We start from the raw sequence: 19,607 nt of genomic DNA on the forward strand, positions 1-19,607 counted from the left end.
AGGCTACTGTATATCATAAAATCCTTCACTATTCCTTTAAAGTTAGCTCCTCCTTCAGATTGTCCTATTTATGTTTGTGGCACCATGATCCTTCCTCTTCAGAAATCTCAGAGTTATCTTTGAATTCTTCTCCTTTTCCCCTATAATAAGCAGTGGTTGTATTTGTAAGGACTGTACTTAGCTGCATATGAGAGGAATCCACCTAAGGCAGCTTAACGAAACAGAAGTATATTTTCCCTCAAAACCAGAAGACGGGGGTAGGCAGTCTGGAGCTGGAATGGCATCCAAGTCAATGACAGTATCAGAGAGTCAGGCTCCTGGCATTTAACTACCAATCTTTGCATGTGACTTTCATAGAGCTTGAAAGATGGTGCCTCCTCTCTGACACCTTTTGTGTTTGTCTTAGCCTAGGAAACAGAGCCCGAGGCAAGGTAGAAATGCTAATGCTTTATTGGGTGATATAATCCCCAGGCATAGAACAATAAACAAAACAAAGTCCCTTCCCCCAGGGAGTACATTTTAGTGAGGGGATTCGAAAATAAACAAATAAATAGATATATAAACTAGGGAAGGTGACAGAAAGTAATAGTTCTATTTTATATAGACTCTCAGAGAAGGACATTCTGAGGAGGTTGTATTTGAGCAGAAACTCGAATGAAAAAAGGAATAAGTTATGCAAATATCTGGAAGATGTACGTTCCATGTTCAAGGAAGGATGACTGCAAGGGTCTTAGATAAGAATGTACTAAACAGGGGCGCCTGGGTGGCACAGTCGGTTGGGCGTCCGACTTCAGCCAGGTCACGATCTCGCAGTCCGTGAGTTCGAGCCCCGCGTTGGGCTCTGGGCTGATGGCTCGGAGCCTGGAGCCTGTTTCCGATTCTGTGTCTCCCTCTCTCTCTGCCCCTCCCCCGTTCATGCTCTGTCTCTCTCTGTCCCAAAAATAAATAAAAAACGTTGAAAAAAAATTAAAAAAAAAAAAAAGAATGTACTAAACATATTGAGGGAAGAGAAAAGAGACCATGTGGTTGGAACCAAATGAAAGATGCCAAGAGAAATGTCATGAAATTGAAAGGTGGTCTTTTGGGACTAGATGGTGTCAGATCTAATGGGCCAGATTAAGAGATTTCATTCTAAGGATGATTACATAGGCCAATGGAGGATCTAGGGAATGAGAAGCAAATAGAAGAGTAGACATCATTAAGAAGGAAACTGCAGGGTCCAAGAGAGGGTGTAGTGGATGTGGTGACATGAACATGGAGGTCAAGAAGAAGCAGGGCTCATACTCAGAGGCTGGATTTCAGGAGTAGGACTATCCAGCAATGCAGTGCTCTTCCCTGCCTCACCTCCAACTCTCTCATCTTCTGCCTTCCATCTGTATCTGGAAAGAAGATGAGAAATCTAAGCCTGGAGACTGACTGTCAGGATCCAACCCCAGCTCTGCCACTTGCTACATATATGAACTTGAATAAGTTACTTTTATTTTCTATACTTCATCTTCTCCATCTTCCTTATCTATAAAATGGGGATAATAATAGTATTTCTTGCTTAAATTCTTGACATGCAAAATGCCTAGAAAAGCACCCACCACCTGACATGTTTAGCATCAATAACCGATACCTAATATCACTACTAGATGGTTTCAACATCTTAAATGTGCTGTATCTCTCTCACTTCTAAATTTGTCACCTGCTCTTCTCTACAGCTGGAATGTACTTTGTTTAATTAATTCCATACTCATCCTCCAACACTCACCCTAATGTCACTGCCTCTAGGGGGCCTTTTCTGATCCCATAGATGATGTCTCTTACCTCATCACACCATACTTAACCCTCATCATATTTTCCAATAATCATTTGTTTTGTTTGATTTTCCTACCAGATCAAAAACTCTGTGAAGGAAAGAACTGTTCTTGTTTTGTGCGCCTCTGTATCCTCAAGGCCTTGCATAGTGCCTGAAAAACAGTAGGCATTCAATAGATATTGAAGAAATCAATTCACCTAGCAACCTGGTAATATTAGCAAAAAACAGAGTATGTAGTAGCCAAGCACCCAGGGCCACCTTATGACTTTCATGGGTCCCATCCTGCACAAATATATATATTTATAAATGTAAGTACTGTGCCCACTGTGCCTAATAGATAAGTTGGCCCCATAAGCATCAGCAAAGGATGGGTTAAAAGCAATGGAAAAAGTCAGCAGGAAATAGAGGGCCAAAACTGGAAATTAGCCTGACTTCTGAGATGTGGTAGACAAGGTAACTGTAAATCACCTAGAATGTTTTTAAGTGCAAGTAAGAGAATCCTGACTCCAATTCACCAAACCAGTAACAGAGAAGTCCAGATACAGGGCAAGGTCTGGGCTTAGTTGATTCAATGACTCAACAGTGTCTGCAAAATTTCAGGTTCTTAAATGTTTATTTTTAGGAGAGAGAGAGGGAGAGAGAGAGCGAGGAAAGGGCAAAGAGGATCCAAAGCAAGCTCTGCACTGACAGCAGCAAACCCTATGTGGGGCTTGAACTCAAGAACCATGAGATCATGACCTGATCTGAAGTCAGATACTCACCCGACTGAGCCACCAGGCAGCCTTCAGTTTGTTTCTAAATCCCCATCCTTCTGTCCATAGCATCAGCTTCATCCCAAGGCCAGTTTCCCCTTATAGTCATCACATGACTGGCAGCAGAAAAGAGGCCACATCCCTCTTTGTTTTCATCCAGTGAGACAACCAAGACATTTTAGTCCTTCACTGTAGTCTGATTAAGCCAATATCAGACATGCATCCAATATGAACCAATAACAATCCCCTGGGGAATACCTCACACTGGCTGATCTAAAAAGTCAGGATCCTTTCCTAGAGCTAGGGATGTGGCATGCACCAGAACAAAATCAGGGAACGGGAAATGTCTGTAACCCATTCACAACTCTTAAGCCCCTCAAGAATTCAAGAGATGTGGAATGAGTTATCAGATATCAACTAAAGTATATAAAGTGTTTACAACAAGTAGTAAAATGTATTTGCATCAAGTAAATAAAAAGGTCAAGAGACCATTTAATCCAAGGGAAGATCTTTAAGGAGAAGATCTGTGGAGGGTGCTTTTGGAGAAAGCTTTCCTGTGAGCTCCCTCCCTAAACCCTTCCCCTTAAAGAGGGAGGGAAATTGAACTAAGTAAGGACCTGCCTACCTTAGGGGATTCCACCAGGCTTCTCAGAGAGCTTAATATATGAGCTCTATATTGGAGTGGTGCACATTGGAACTGATGCCTACTAAATTTAGAGGGCTCTCTATTGGTAACATTATCAAATCACAAATGACCTCCACATTGCTAAATCAACACTCAGTCTTCATCTTATTTAACCTATCAGCAGAGTAAAACAGTTGAAACTGGCTTTTCATAGACCAACATTCCAGATTTTCCCTCTACCCTCATGATCCCTCTACCCCCATGATGCTCCTCTTTTGCTGCCTCCTCCTCACCCCTAATGCCTTGATGACAGAGTACTCCAGGGCTCTGTCCTTGAATCTGTTATTTTATCCACCTACACTTATTCTTTCCATATGTTAGCAACTTCCAAATGTTGACCTCCAGTCCAGAACTCTCTTCTGAACTTCAGACTCCTATATTTCCTGCCTTTTCAAAGTCTCCACCTGTATGTCTAATAGATATCTCAACATGTGCAAATGCAACTTCCTGATTTTTCCCTATAAACCTGTTCCTCCTTGACTTTCCCATCTCAAGTAATGGCAACTCCATCCTTCTATCTGTTCAAGCAAAAAGGCTGGAGACATCCTCTCTCTGTCTCATATTCTACATCCAACCTATCAACAAAAGTATTTTTGCCATTGTCTCTGCTTTCAAAAAATATCCATCATAGATCAGTTCTCATCATCTCCTCTATCATCTTTTACTCAGGATTGCCGCTTTTCAGCATCAAAAGTATAAGAGTTGCACTCCATACTACCTATTGATGATTCCCTGAGAAAGTAGTACCTGACCAAGAAGGATCCACACTCATTACAGATGTGAAAGGGTGAGGGCAGAATGGAGTGGAGGAGTGGAGTCAAGACAGGAAACAATGGCTGAAGGTTCTAGAGGAAGAAATGTGGCACATTCTGGAACACAGAGAGCAAGGGGAGAGTGGTGGGAACAGGGGCTAGAGAGGGAAAGGGTGGGCAAGGCCTGGCAGGCTTTCCAAAAGATTCCAACTTTATCCTAAAAGGAACCAGAAGCCTCAGGAAGGATCTTGTTTGATTTTGCTTCATTTTGTTCTATTTGCATTGTGGTGACATGAATGGACCTGTATTTTGACAGTATTATTGAAACAATCCTTATGGAGAATACTTCATCAAAGGCACCTGACCAAGTACAGGAAGATAAGTCAGGAGGCAGCAGAGTAGTCCAGGGAAGCAATGCTGGTAACTTGCCCCAGAGTAGAGAGGCAGGAAATGGAGAGAAGTCAACCAGTTCAAAAAATTTTACTGCCTATGTGTTATGGGCTGAATGTTGTCTCTCCAAAATTCATATGCTTAAAGCCCTAACCCCCAGTGCCTCAGAATGTGACTGGATTTGTAGGTAGCATCTTTAAAGAGGTAACTAAGGTCAGTAGGGTGGGCCCTAAACCAATGACTGGTGTCCTTATAAGAAGAAATGAGGACACAAACACAGGGGGAAGACCATGTGAAGACATAGGAAAGGCAGTCATCTACAAGCTAAAGGGAGAGGCTCTAGAAGGAACCAAACCCATCCACACTTTTATCTCTGATTTCTAGCCTCCAGAACTGTGAGAAAACAAATTTCTAATTGTTCAGGACCCTCATCTTTGCTATTTGTTATGGCAGTCCTAGCACACTAATACACTGTGGGGAAAAAAATTTAAGTCAGCAATAAGACTTTTGAAAAATAAAAATATACTCCATTTATTCTAATTGAAATTAGGGTCATATATGACAGTAAAATTCAGACAAAAGAGCATTTCTTCAGTATTTCCAGTGACGGCTTCTGCAACACATCTGTATTGTCCCTAAAATGAGGAATAAGAAATACAAGTAAATAAAATGTTAGATGCCTCTATTTTATAAGACTTTTATAAGAATTTTGTCTTATTAGGAGGAAGCCATTTAAATTAAATTGGTTATCATTATCTCAGTTTCCTAATGAGATGAAATTTTGTATGCCTTTTGAATCCAGTGAGCAGAAACCTATTTATTTCCCAACTATAAAGGGATATTATAAGGGGATATTTTTTCAACAGTTTTTTGAAACTAGTCTGTGAGATTTTCAAACATACAATATCCTTAGAAAAATAGGTAAGGATATGCATTTTAAATGACTATTTTAAAATAGTCACCCAAGGGTGCCTGGAGGGCTCAGTCTGTTAAGCTTCTGGGCCCCGCGTCAGGCTCTGGGCTGACAGTGCAGAGCCTGCTTGGTGTTCTCTGTCTCTGTGTCTCTCTCACTCTCTCTCTCTCTCTCTCTCTCTCTCTCTGCCCCTCCCCCTCTCACACTTGCTTTCTCTCAAAAAATAAACTTTCAATAAATAAATAAATAAATAAATAAATAAATAAATAAATAAATAAATAAGATAGGTACCCAAAGTGAAACATATCCAAAATTTCTTTGCCAGGGATCTAATGCAAATATCTAAAATTACATCACTACTATTCATGGGGGCAGTTACTGAGTTATACATGGCGGTCATCCAGTGCTTTTACCCAAAGATATTCAACATATTAATTATGAGCATTTGCATTACTTTTAGCCATGGATGTCAGAGGAAGAAAATGAAGTGAAAAAGAGCTTTTTTGTGTGTTACTTTTCCATATTTCCATATTCTACAGAAAGAAGAAATAGCAAAACACCCCAAACTAAATAAAAGCAAAAACCAAAATCTTAAACACCTTAAGGCTGAATAGCTATTTTTGAAGTTGTGAATGGCTGTTTCAAATTCTTAACACATCTGTTACTGCAAAAGATTAAGAAAGTACAAAATGACTCTTGAACAATACCTTAGAAAATCGTATTCCCCTGAAGGAGAAGTGTACTGTTGTATTCACAGTCTCTACAAACAAAATACAAAATACAAAAAATTATATTGGTCGTCATTGGGTGATTTTGTTTTAATATAGTATGGAGTGTACCTTTTATGCTGCTACTGGCAGCAGCAGTCCCAAGCGAATTGTAGAGAAGTAACTAACTTCCTACCCTGGCTATGGGTCTCCTATCGCTTCCTTGCCACCCCAAGCATCTCTCAGTATCAGCCTATATTTCATCCCTTAGGGGATACAAAATTTTAAGGCCTACTTGTCTCAATAGTGAATGAATGAATAAGCCAGTGCTAATATGCTTCATCCCAAATTACATGTGTGCATATTTAATACTGCTACTCCTTCAACAGAGTAAAATAGATCTTTATAAAGGTGGAGGAGAGAGTTGGGAGGCAGCCAGGAAACCAAATCTCCTTCCAATCCCACCACTGAGAAGCCTAAGTAGTCACTGCTGAAATGCACAGCCATGGACCTGGCCCTGCAGAAGTTGTGGACAGAGTCAGAAGTGCAGGAAAAAACATACTCTACTCTCCCACTCAGAAACACCAAAGGAGTGAATTTACAGGGTAAGGATAGAAAAGTAGAAATGTTTTGAATCTCTAACAAAAGCAATAGTGGCCAAAAATATCTTTTAAAGTAATATAAATAGTCAAATGCAAACTATAACCATTCTTGTTCTCCTAACTAGCCAAAGAAAATCCTTAATAGCAAATGAACAGATTATGTCTATTTTCACAAAAAAACATCTATTTGCTTCTGTATGTGAGAAATAATCCCACTGCCCCAGTCAAAGGAGGGACACGGAGACTTGGAGCACAGTGAAGCGAGGCTTTAATCAACATTCTTGAAAGAGCAGGTATCTGATGGACAGGCACACTTGGGGGCAGTTACAACAGACAATTTATCTCCTAGCATGCAAGTCCCTCCCCTGATTCCTCATTGGCTGAGGACTACAGAGGTTACAGCCTTGCCTGGAAGTTGCCTATACCCATGTAAGGCCAAAAAGTAGTCTGACTGGAACACATGTATATTCCTTGAGGTAATTCAGAGACTTCAGTTCTTTGGCACATGGTCATTGCAAAGCCTGTGAAAAATAAGCCCAGGAAATGAAGAGAGAAGAGCCAGGAAGTGAAATGTCTAAGGGTTTGGGACTCCATTGTATGATGGGGAGGGCTTTGTACATATTTCCAACAGGTTGTAAACCTACTGTTAACTAGACAGCACAGCTTTTATTTGGCATTTCTGAAAATGAATCATCTCACTTCTCACAAGGGTATATCCTTATTAGGGGTGTTAGCACACTGAGATGTTATTTCTTGAGCTTAGTAAAGTGATCATGTCTTCATGATATTCTAATTTTTCATTCAAGACCAATCCAATTCAAATGTAATAGTTCAACAAGTATTTATTGAAAGCTACTATATACCAGGGATTGAGGAGACAAGGGGCAACAGTTAAAGTCTACTGGGGATATAGGCATGCAAAGAAGCCATTCCAATACAATGCAATGAAAAGATGCAGTAAGAATTAAGGTAGTATAGCATTTTGGTAAGAGTGATAGTTCCAGATCTGAATCCCAGCTCTCCTACTTACTTGGAGTGTAGCCTTGGGCAAGTCACTTAACTTCTCTGTGCTTCAGTAAAATGGCAATGGATAGTAACACCTACCTTTTAGGAGGATCATGAAGGCTATATGAGTTAATACATGTTAGTGCTCAACAATGCTTGGAATGTAGCACTCATTAAATGTTACTGACAGTAAAATCTTAGTTATTATAACATTAAATGTTATTCCTTCTCCTTTCTAGACCCTCTTTCCATGGCATCTTGTGAATAACAACGATGCCATTAATATTATCATTGATATGATAATGACTGTTATTCAAAAGATGCTGGTGGGAAGGGAATCTAGAAAAGAGAAGGAAGTGGGTTGAATTGTCATAAAGGATGGGAAGGAAGGACAAGAAGGATTTTCCAGGTGGCAGGAAAAAAAGGAGCAAAGGCAGGAAAGTGAAAATCAGTATGACTAATGCATACACCTGCAAGAGGCTCAGCGTTATTAAAGCAAAAGGGAAGCAGGAGTGCTAAGAACTACATCTTGTGCTAAGAAGTAAGCAAAAACGGGCTCAGGTTCCACATTTAAGAGAATGGAGGCAATGAAAGAACAGCCAAGAGTGTGAAATGATCAGATTTTATTTAGAAAGGTGGGTCACATGACCATATCACACATGAATTTAAGGGTGGCACTAAGAGTCAGGGAGACCAGTTAGAGGTCAGGAGGTGGTGACAGTAGTGAAGAGAAGAAGAGGTAAGTGCCTTCCATGACCACCAGCTCAGGTGCCCTCCCCCATTATGATCTATCTCATTAGCCTGCTGCTCTCCTTGAGAGCACTTATCAGAAACTGAATCTTACTTCATTTTTGTCTTATTTCATGACTTAGTAATGATCTCGTTTACTAGTTAATGAGCTCCATGAGGACAGGGGCTTTGCTTTGGTCACTTCTGCATCTCCAACTGCTAGTACCTGGTCCCTGGGTACCTGGCTTCAGGAACAGCTATAAAATTTACAAAGCCCAGTGCAAAATGAAAATGGGGGCCTCTTATTCAAAAGGCAGGAGAGACATTCTATGAAAAGTACTGAAATATAAAGCTTTTTCTTTTCCTCTACAGTCTCTCTCTAGACTTGCCATGATATTTTTTATTTGTTATTTAATCTCATTTGAAGTAAAACAAAATTTTAAATTATCATTCATCTTAAATTGCACAATGACAGGGTTTTTTTTTAATGTTTATTTACTTTTCAAGAGAGACTGTGAGTGGCTGAGGGGCAAAGAGACAGAGAGAGACACAGAATCCAAAGCAGGTTCCAGGCTCTGAGATGTCAGCACAGAGCCCGACGCAGGGCTCAAACTCACGGACCATGAGATCACGACCTGAGCCAAAGTCAGACGTCCAACTGACTGAGCCACCCAGGCGTCCCTGCACAATGACAGTTTTAAATACAAATATCAGAGCTTTTAACTCTGAGGCAGAATCACTGAAATTACACAGTTTGTATTTGGTGGCTCATCCCCAGAAGGTGCTTCAAGCTGACCAGAGAAAACTAGCACAAGCTTGACGTCGGACATTTGAAAGAAGGAAGAGAAGATATGGCCAGGCATGGAATGATCCAAGGGAATGGTCTCTTAGCACAGAGTGAAAGGTGAGTATAGAAGCTCAGGGACACCCAGGGGGCTGCTCCATGAGTGGGGCACTTATGCAAAGCGTGGGCCTGAGGGCTGCCTGATGGGGGCCTCTCTCCCCTGTGCTGCCAGGTGCCTCATGCCTCAGTTTGGGGCAAAGAAGACAAATTAGGCCTCTTTCCTTCCCAAAGGCCCACTGTCACATGAGTTACCTTCAAGCGTTTTGCAACTTCCATGTAATACCTCCAGGAGCTACCTGTTGGTGGGGAGGGAACCCACTGATGGTTGGAAAACCCATGCACCCATGGTCCTGCCAGTCCAGGTGGGGTGGGTCATGGCCACATTGCACTTCAGACACTGCAGGGCACCTGCACCTGATCCTGACCCTCCCTGCATACAGGCCCTCACCAGTGACAGAGGGCAGCAGGGGTCACTGGCTGTAGCTGGGAGGGGGTCCCAAGCAGGGTCCAGGGTGCCAGCAGAGGAGTGGGCAGCTGGGAGCCAAGAACCCATCTAGGGGAACTGCATGCATGCCCCACTGTCCCATCAGACTTCACTTATAAAGCACACACTTAAAGATAAAATTAATAAGAATCTCAAGTCTATGATCAGAGAATATTAAACTCCAAATGTGAAGCCCTTCTAAGTACGAGGCCCTGGCTGTGAAGCCAATCCTGAAAACTTTGTGTGAGAGAGGAAGGTAAGGAGATGGATGAGACTTGAGAATTTGAGAAAGAAATCGAGTAACTCTGAGATTTCTATCTGAGGAGACTGCCCAAATGTTTACCAGGTCGGGTGGGAAGAAGGGGCACTAACCTCTTCTGTATAGTAGTCTTCTTTTTCAATTGTTTTGTCTCTCTTAGAAAGCTCATAGTTTGCTCATAGATCCCATTCTATTCTTATGGGAAGTTAGCTTGAAACTTCTGCCCACATTCAAGAAGCCAGGAGAGAACTAAGGCAGGGCCAGAGAAAAGGAAGACAGAGCCCCTGTTTAGTCCCCTCTCTACACTTCCCATGCAGCTCACTTGTGGTCCAGCACACTTTTCCTACCCACCATGTAGAATGTAGGACCCAAGCCTCAGATGGTGTTTTATTAGTTGAATCGTGTCCCTCAAAAAGATGTTGAAGTCCTAACCCCGAGTGCCTGTGAACATGGCCTTATTTGGAAATAGAGCCTTTGCAGATGGTCAAGATGAGGTGGTCTCTAATCTAATATGACTGTGTCCTTATACAAAGGGGAAATTTAGACACAGAGACAGAAATGCATAGTGAGAAGACTGTGAAATGGCACAGGAAGAAGATGGCCATCTACAAGGCAGGAATCGCCTGGGGCCTTTAGAAGCTAGGAGAGAGGCCTGGAACAGATCCTTCCCTCACGCCCTCAGAGGGAGCAAAGCCCTGCCAATACTTTGATTTTGGACTTCTAGCTTCCAGACAATCAGATAATAAATATCAGTTGTTCTAAGCCATCCAGTTTTTGGTATTTTGTTACAGCCACTGAAGCAAAACCCTGGAAACAGGTCTAATGGATAATTGAGTTTAAGATGCCTTTGAAATAGCCACTTATTTATTTCCAAATGTGTTTTTAAAAAGAAACAAGGGTGTGTGTGTGTGTGTGTGTGTGTGTGTAAGATGTGGTAATACTGTGGGTAATTTTCATTTTATTTTTGCTTGCCTATATTTTCTAAATATCATATCCTAAAAATATATGACTTTTGTAACAAATACCAAAAGGAAAACTATTTTAAAAGTAGATATGTATGGTACTTACTAATTTGATTCCCAAATTTTCAAGGGTCTTGATAGCATCAATGCTTCTTAAATCAGAATGTCCTGAGCTCTGAGCCCATATACTCAGCTACCAGATGGACATGTTTACTTAAATGTTCCAAAATTACCTTGAGCTCAATATGCCTAAACCAGAACTCATTGCTTTCTCTTTAAAAATCTGCCCCTTCTGCACACATCATTTCAGATAATGGCACTTCCACTAATCCCAGTCACTGGCCCTCCACCAGCCCTTGATTTTACCTAAACTTTGCCTGCCACATCAAATCAGTCAGAATGTCCTGCCAGTTCTGTCTCCAAATATGCCCTCTTTCTTCACCTCCCCTTTGCTCCCAGGCCGCCATCTTTGTTCAGCCCTTGTGGTCTCTCACATAGCCTCCTGGCTACACTTCCTTCCGTCCCAGCTTCCTACCTCAGCCAACCCCCGCCTCCTTCCATATGGACACTAGTTATCTGCAAAACTGAAAATCTCAGTGGGTCATCCCTACCCACTGACGACAAGATGCAAGCCAATATCTTGTGCATGACTTACATGCTCGCTCCTGTCCCCTTTCCTAGGCTCATCTCCAGCAATTCCCTACAGCACATTCTGCTCCAGCTACAAAAAACTACTCTCCAAATAAAGCATATTCTTTCAGGGTTATATGTGTTTGCATATGCTGTTTCTTCTCCAAGGAATGTCCTTCCTCCTCCTCTCTGATGTTCTCAGATTCAAGACTTTACTAAAATACTCTCTGAAACCTTATCTGATTTCTGTCATAGTAAATTGGTAACTATCTAGTTAAACTAGGAGCATATAATTCTATCAGCATTTATGACATTTTATTTTAATTTTTGTCCAGGACTGTCTTTCCCAGAAAGAGGGACCTTCTGAGGAAGGACACTATCATTCAACTTTGGATCGCTGGAGCCTAAATCATGACTTGCTCAAATTAGGTTCAACAGATGTTTGTGGAAGGAAATGCAGGAGGGAAGGAAAAGCCAGCAGACTGGGTTGAGTCTGACACATTTTAGATCTCAAGAAAGTGAAACTTTGAAAACTCAGATAAAATGTCAACATAATCTATCAGAGATTAGGTGGGATTGTGAAACAGTTGCTTTAAAAAAAAGTAATCTGCCAAAAGGGTTTTTGTTTGTTTTTTGTTTTTTTCCCAAGAGAAAGCATGGTACACTGGAAGACTGGGCCTTAAGAGTCATGAGGCTACTCTGTTACTAGCTCTCCAAATGGTGAAGGACACGTTCCTGAACCACTGCAGGCATCAGTTCCCTCACTTGTAAAAATGACAGGACTGTAAAATCAGGAACAAAACGACTCCTAATACCCATACCAATATCTATTATTCGACAACTATAATTCTTGAATTCTTATTCTAAGTACTGCACTAACCTTTTTATATACATTTTCTAATTATAGCCTTAAAACCATGTACAATAGGTTTCACGATCCCCATTTTACAGGTGTGGAAAATAAGGCTGATAGAGGCTAAATCACACACACAAGCTCACATTGCTGGTAGATGGAAAAGCTGGGACAGAGCCTCAGATCTTTCCAACTCTGAGCCCAGACATATAAGCAATGCCAACTCCATTATTTGCATATGGTTTGGGGGTGGCAGACAAGTCAGAGCTGTGGAGAGATGGTCAACTGGAAGACGTATCTTGAAGTTTCACTTGCATAGCAAAAAAACTAATGTACTTAGAAGCAATTTTCTTAGTGAATGCTAGGAAACACAAGATCAAATTGATGTCGATGTTAGAGCCGGTATAAGCCTATTATGAATTTTTATGCTACTCTCATTCCATTCATTCCCAGCCATTGTTTTCCAGTTTTTGTCCCATCTATATCTAATTTATGCTATGTTGCTAAATTTAATATATTCATGTAAACTACCTCTTTTTTTTTTTAAACAAGAGAGGGTACAAGTTAATGGTAATTAATTATATAAGAAAATATGCAACTGCAATAGCAATTTTTAAATGTTAATAAAACAATTGGGTTTTTTTTAAACCTAATAGTTGTTTTAAAACTTCTTTTTTTAAAAATGATAATGCCCACTATCAACAAGAGCTAAGATTAAACTACAGAGATTAAAATACATACATATTGATGGTGACATAATGTATAAAAGGGTAGATTCCTTTAGAAAAGCGATTTGGCCTTATGTAAACAAAACCACAAATACAGTCAACCCAATTAAGCTTGGATATTTCCCTGGCAGTTATATGTAACCCCTGCAAACATATTCAAATCTAAAATATGAGAAAAATTATATACAAAGATATATCTATTACAATATTATTTATAATAGTAAAAATGTCAGAAGGAAAGTAATTAATTGTCCAATAGGAGAATGGTTAAATAAATCAAAGCATACCCACTAAGGGAGATGTTTCACTATGTAATGTTTATACTTCAATTTTTGAACCACATGAATTATCTAGTCAAAAAATTAAATACATTAATTTTTAAAAAGAAAATTATTGGGGCGCCTAGGTGGGTCAGTTGGTTAAGCGTCTGACTCTTGCTTTTGGCTCAAGTCATGATCCCAGGGTTGTGGGATAGAGCCCTGCATCAGGCTCTGTGATGAGTGCTGAGCATGGAGCCTGCTCGAGGTTCTTTCTCCCTCTGACCCTCTCTCTCTCTCCCCCGTCTCTCTCTCTCAAACAAAAAATAAATAAAAAGAAAATTATTGGGGTGCCTGCCTGGCTCAGTCAGTAGAGCATGCAACTCTTGATCTTTGGGTTGTAAGTTCAAGCCCCACATTGGGTATAAAAATTACTTAAAAATAAAATCTTTAGGGGCGCCTGGGTGGCTCAGTCGGTTAAGCGGCTGACTTCGGCTCAGGTCATGATCTCTCGGTCCGTAAGTTCGAGCCCTGCGTCGGGATCTGTGCTGACAGCTCAGAGCCTGGAGCTAGTTTCAGACTCTGTGTCTCCCTCTCTCTGACCCTCCCCCATTCATGCTTTGTCTCTCTCTGTCTCAAAAATAAATAAACGTTAAAAAAAATTTTTTAATTAAAAAAAATAAAAATAATAAAAATAAAATCTTTAAATTAAAAAAAAAGAAAAAGAAATGATTATGGTGTAGCATACTTATAAGTACATAAACAATGTACATACATTGAAAACTCAGAAGGAAATACTCCAAAATGTCTTTGGAAATAAGATTCTCTGACTTTTTTTTACACTTTCCAATTTTTTGGTAATGTGACAGTATAATATTTATAAACATTTAAACTATTTAAAATACTAGTCTAAAAATTACTTGATTTATAGTAAGTGACCTTTAAGGTCCTGAACTCTGAAATTTTCTAATTCTGTGAATATTATCAGGGCAGAAAAAAGCAGGGGAAGATATTGAGGAAACCACTGTAAAAAAAAAAAATCGAGTGAGTTTCTTTTCTTTTTTTTAATAAAATTCTTAAAAAGTACTTTTTTTTCTTTCCCTGCTGATTCCACCAAGCCTGTTCCCTTGGCTGTGGTTTAGTGAGTTTCTATAAAAAATAGTAAGTGTAATGTTTAGAAAAAGGGATCCATAACCAAGGATAAATGTACAATATTAATCTGAACAAGGTAAAAATTTTAGTATACCTTTTAACAGACTCAAATAAGTACCATCTTAATAATAATTCAGTAGCATAATTACAAAATGTTGTTTAAGCTGCTAAAGTAAAAATCTTTGGATAAAAAAAATGATTAGAAAAGGAATTTCACATTTTCAGTGCATTTAACATTCAGAACATTCTCACAAACTATTATGTTCGATTCTGAAAGTAATGTGAATCGAATGCTTACCTCCCTTCAGAGCTCTGCAAAAAGAATAAACATCATCAGATCCCCGGCAAATAACTTCTTTGCGCACTGGCAAATCCATGGAGTTTATGGATAAATAGAGATTGAAATATAACTTTTTAATATCTCTTCCTTAAAAAGAAAAACAAATCTCATTAGTCCCTCAAATAATAGATTCTTTTATAAATAATAATTAACATGTGTTGTACACTTAAAATATGTCTTTTACTTTTCCTACATTATTTCATGTAATCACAACAACTTGCTACGTGGGTATTGTTATCCTTGGGTTACAGATGAGAACACTGAAGCTCAGAGAGGGTAATTAATAGACTGTAATCCAACAGAATATTTCACAGTGAAAATTATGTGCACTAGTCCTAAAAATAGAGGAACCTATGTGTTTGAGAAAACTATCAGGTGGGTATGTAAAATTTCCAGTTCTAGTTCCAGTTCTGCTAGGAAGTTCAAGAAAAAGGAAAGGGAAAGGAAAGGAAATGAGGATAATCAACTCATTCCCATATTTTAGGAGTTTTTTTTTAATGTTATTTAGAGAGAGAAAGCATGTGTGGGGGAGCAGCAGAGAAAGAAGGAGAGAGAGAATCCCAAGCAGTCTCCATGCTGTCAGTGCAAAACCTGATGTGGGGTTCAATCTCATGAAACTTGAGATCATGACCTGAACCAAAATTAAGAGTTGGAGGGGCTTCTGGGTGGCTCAGTCAGTTGAGCATCTGACTCTTGACTTTGGCTCAGGTGATGATCTCATGGTTTCCTGAGTTCGAGCCCCGCGTTGGGGTCTGCACTGACAGTGGAGAGCCTGCTTGGCATCCTCTCTCTCCTTCTCTCTCTCTGCCCCTCCCCATTCACACTCTCTTTCTCTCTCAAAAAAAAAAAAAAAAGAAAGAAAGAAAAGAGTTGGACTCTTAACAAACTGAGCCACCCAGGCACCCCTTAGGAGTTTTGATGAAAGACTTCTTGGAGAATAAAACTGAACCTTTTGATTAGAAATTGTATGTATGAGTTATCTTATTATTCTTTCATGGTTTCCCTTTTACCATTTAACACGGAAAATTCCAGTAAACACTGCATTTTGCTCACCTCTTCTAAGTTATTCAGTTAGCCCAACTAGAAAATATGTACAATCTTTTTTTATGATAAAAACAATTATTGTGGGCTCCTGGCTGGCTCAATCAGTAGAATATGTGACTCTTGATTTCAGGGTGATAAGGTCAAGGCCCATGTTGGATGTAAAGATTACTTTTAAAAAACTTATTATAACCACTACCTCATTGAAAATATTTTCCTAATAAAGTCACCATGACTCATTGTAGCCATAATCAAAAGAAAATTTTTCCATCTTTAACCTGAACTTGGTGTGCTTAACAGAAATGCCAGCTCCTTCCTCAAAACTCCTTCCTTTGGCATTGGTGCTACCATTCTCTCCCAGTTGTCTTCCAACCTCTCTGACTCCTTCTCCTCATTGACTTCTCTTTCTTAGGGCTGTATCCTCAGCTCTCAATTTTCGCTTTGCACACTCTCCTTGGCTTTAAGTACCACATAAGGTGATAATTCCCAAATCATCATCTTTAGTTTCAACTTTTCTTCTAAACACCTGTCCCACATATGCATTCAATATCTGTCTTCAAGTGTTGTCCGTTATCTCACCCAACAGATCCAAAAATTGATTTCCTCACCTTCACCACCATATAGGCACTAGAATCCCCAACTCCAGTAAATCTCACTAGTCCACTTTTTATCCCCATCGGCAGTCTCTTAATGCAGGCCCTCATCACTCTGAGCCTAAAGTACCACCAACTTCCTAATTTGTCTCCACTTCTCTACTTGTAGGGTAAACTGTGGAAAAGAACATCATAGGGTCTGTTCCAAACAGTGGTTCTATGGTCCACTCCATGAACTGTGTCTGGCACCACTCCAAAAGCAGGGATGTGTGTAGAAGTTGAAGAGGTGTCTTCACAGGGAATTCCTTGAGACATGGGTATATGGCAGTACTGCAGTGCTACCAGTGGTGATGCAGGACAATGAAACTTTTTTAATTTCTGCATGGAACACAGCATGATGCCAGTCTTCAGTGACTCCAAGAAAGGAAGTGCTGCTTTGACATCTCAGCAGTTTACATCTTGAGAAGCTTTTTGCCCTTGGACATCACTGTGGTCATGTTGGACACATGAACAATGGTCAAAGTGAGGTACTACTTGTATGAATCAGTAGGCCAGGGATACCAATGTGGGTATCAGAGTGAAACAAGAAACATGTATAACAAAGAGAACTGTTTTTGAGTTCAGCTAAGACAACTCCAAGAACTTTCAGATATAACTTTGAAGGAGGCTTAAAGTCCAGCTTTATTTTTTTACTAATCAGTTAATAGCATATAAATAATTCACCAGAAAAGCTATAAAGCCTCAAAATAAATAATTTCCATCCCTAACCTATTTTTGGTTCAAGTTATTATAAATTTTATTGAATTGAAGTAGCTATAGGCCCATAAAAATAAGGTTGATTTCTATGAATATGGCCCCAAACTTTACACAGACATTCTAATACATTCTAGGAAAACTCAGGTCATAATTGTAAAGCATTATAAAAAATATGACTAAGTAATCAATGAAACCAGGAATTGATTCTTTGAAAAGTTTACAAAATTGATAAACTTTAGTCAGACAATTAAAAAAAAAAAAGAGGAGGGACTCAAATAAATAAACTTGGAAATGGAAGAGGAGAAATAACAACCAACACCATAGAAATGCAAAGGATTATAAGAGAATATTATGAAAAATTATATGCCAACAAATTAGACAACCTAGAGGGATGGATAAATTCTTAGAAACATACAACCTTCCAAAGCTGAATCAGAGAGAAACAGAAAATTTGAACAGACCAATTATCAGCAATTAAATTGAATCAGTAATCAAAAAACTCCCAACAACAAAAGTCTAGGACCAGATGGCTTCACAGGTGAATACTACCAAACATTTAAGAAAAGTTATTACCTATTCTTCTCAAACTGTTCCAGAAAATAGAAGAGGAAGGAAAACTTCCAAATTCATTCTATGAGGCCAGTACTACTCCAATACCAAACCAGATAAAAACACTACAAAAAAAGAGAGAACTACAGGCCAGTATTTCTGATGAACATAGATACAAAAATCCTTAACAAAATATTAGCAAACCAAATCTAGCAATACATTAAAAAACCATTCACCAGGATCAAGTGGGATTTATTCCAGGTATGCAAGAGTGGTTCAATATACATAAATCAACCAACATGATACATCACATTAACAAGAGAAAGGATAAAAACTGTACGACCATTTCAACCGACGCAGAAAAAGCATTTGACAAAGTACAACATTCAAAAACTCAACAAAATAGGCTTAGAGGGAACATACCTCAACATAATAAAGGCTCTATGTGAAAAACCCATGGCTAAGATCATATTCAATAGGTAAAAACTGAGAGCTTTTCTTCTAAGATCAGGAACAAGACAAGGATGTTTACTCTTACCATTTTATGCAACATACTACTAGAAGTCCTAGACATAGCAATCAGACAACAAAAAGAAACAAAAGGCATCCAGATTGGTAAGAAAGAGGTAAAACTTTTACTATTTTCAGATAACATGATACTATATAAAGAAAACCCTACAAATTCCACCAAAAAAATTCTAGAACTGATAAATGAGTTCAGTAAAGTTGCAAAATACAAAATTAATATACAGAAATATACTGCATTTCTATACACTAATAATAAAATAACAAAAAGAGAAATTAGGAAAACAATCCCATTTACAATTATACCAAAAAAAAAAAATAAAATACCTAGGAATAAACTTAACCAAGGAGGTGAAAGACCTATACTCTGAAAACTATTAAACATTGATGAAAGAAATTGAAGATGACACAAACAAATGGAAAAATATTCCAATGCTCATGGACTAGGTGAACAAATATTGTTAAAATGTCTATACTACCCAAAGCAATCTACAGATTTAATGCAATCCCTATCAAAATACTAAGAGCGTTTTTTATAGAACTAGAACAAATAATCCTAAAATTTGTATGGAACTACAAAAGATTCCAAATAGCCAAAGTCCTCTTAAAAAAGAAGAACAAAGCTAGATGTACCACAATTCTAGATTTCAAGATATACCACAAAGCTATAATAATTAAAAGAGTATGGTAGTGGCACAAAAATAGACACATAGATCAATGGAACAAAATACAGAACCCAGAAATAAACCCACAGTTTCATGGTCCATTAACCTATGACAAAGGAGGCAAGAATATACAATGGGGAGAAGACAGTCTCTTCAACAAATCGTTTTGGGAAAACTGGACAGCCACATGCAAAAGAATGAAACTGGACCACTTTCTTACACTACATACAAAACTAAATTCAAAGTGGATTAAATACCTAAATATAAGACCTGAACCCATAAGATTCCTGGAAAAAAATAAGCAGTAATGTCTTTAATATCGGCCATAGAAACATTTTTCTAGATATGTCTACTTTGACAAGGAAAACAGAAGCAAAATTAAACTATTGGGACTACACCAAAATAAAAAGCTTTTGCATGGCAAAGGAAACCATCAACAAAACAAAAAGACAACCTACTGAATGGGAGAAGATGTTTGCAAATGATATATTCAATGAGGGATTACTATCCAAAAAATATAAAGAACATATACACCAACACCAAAAAATATAAATAATCCAATTTTTAAAATATGACCAATTCTTTTGTTACTGAATTAACATAATGTCATATAAATGTTATATTTAGTGAACA

General features: G+C 38.8%; 1 protein-coding gene across 1 annotated transcript in view; it reads right to left on the minus strand.

Annotated features, from left to right (window-relative positions):
- Positions 1 to 2,412: 2,412 nt before the first annotated feature.
- LY96 (lymphocyte antigen 96) overlaps positions 2,413 to 19,607 on the minus strand; it is a 29,556-nt gene continuing 12,361 nt past the window's right edge. The window contains exons 3-5 of the mRNA XM_049633251.1: positions 14,804 to 14,932; positions 6,001 to 6,053; positions 2,413 to 5,015 (exon numbers count right to left, since the gene is read on the minus strand). Of these exons, the coding sequence (XP_049489208.1) occupies positions 4,917 to 5,015; positions 6,001 to 6,053; positions 14,804 to 14,932 (281 nt within the window). The 3' untranslated portion in view covers positions 2,413 to 4,916. The remainder of the gene's footprint in view (positions 5,016 to 6,000; positions 6,054 to 14,803; positions 14,933 to 19,607) is intronic.

Source organism: Panthera uncia, chromosome F2 (assembly GCF_023721935.1).
Source record: "Panthera uncia isolate 11264 chromosome F2, Puncia_PCG_1.0, whole genome shotgun sequence".
Taxonomy (NCBI): domain Eukaryota; kingdom Metazoa; phylum Chordata; class Mammalia; order Carnivora; family Felidae; genus Panthera; species Panthera uncia.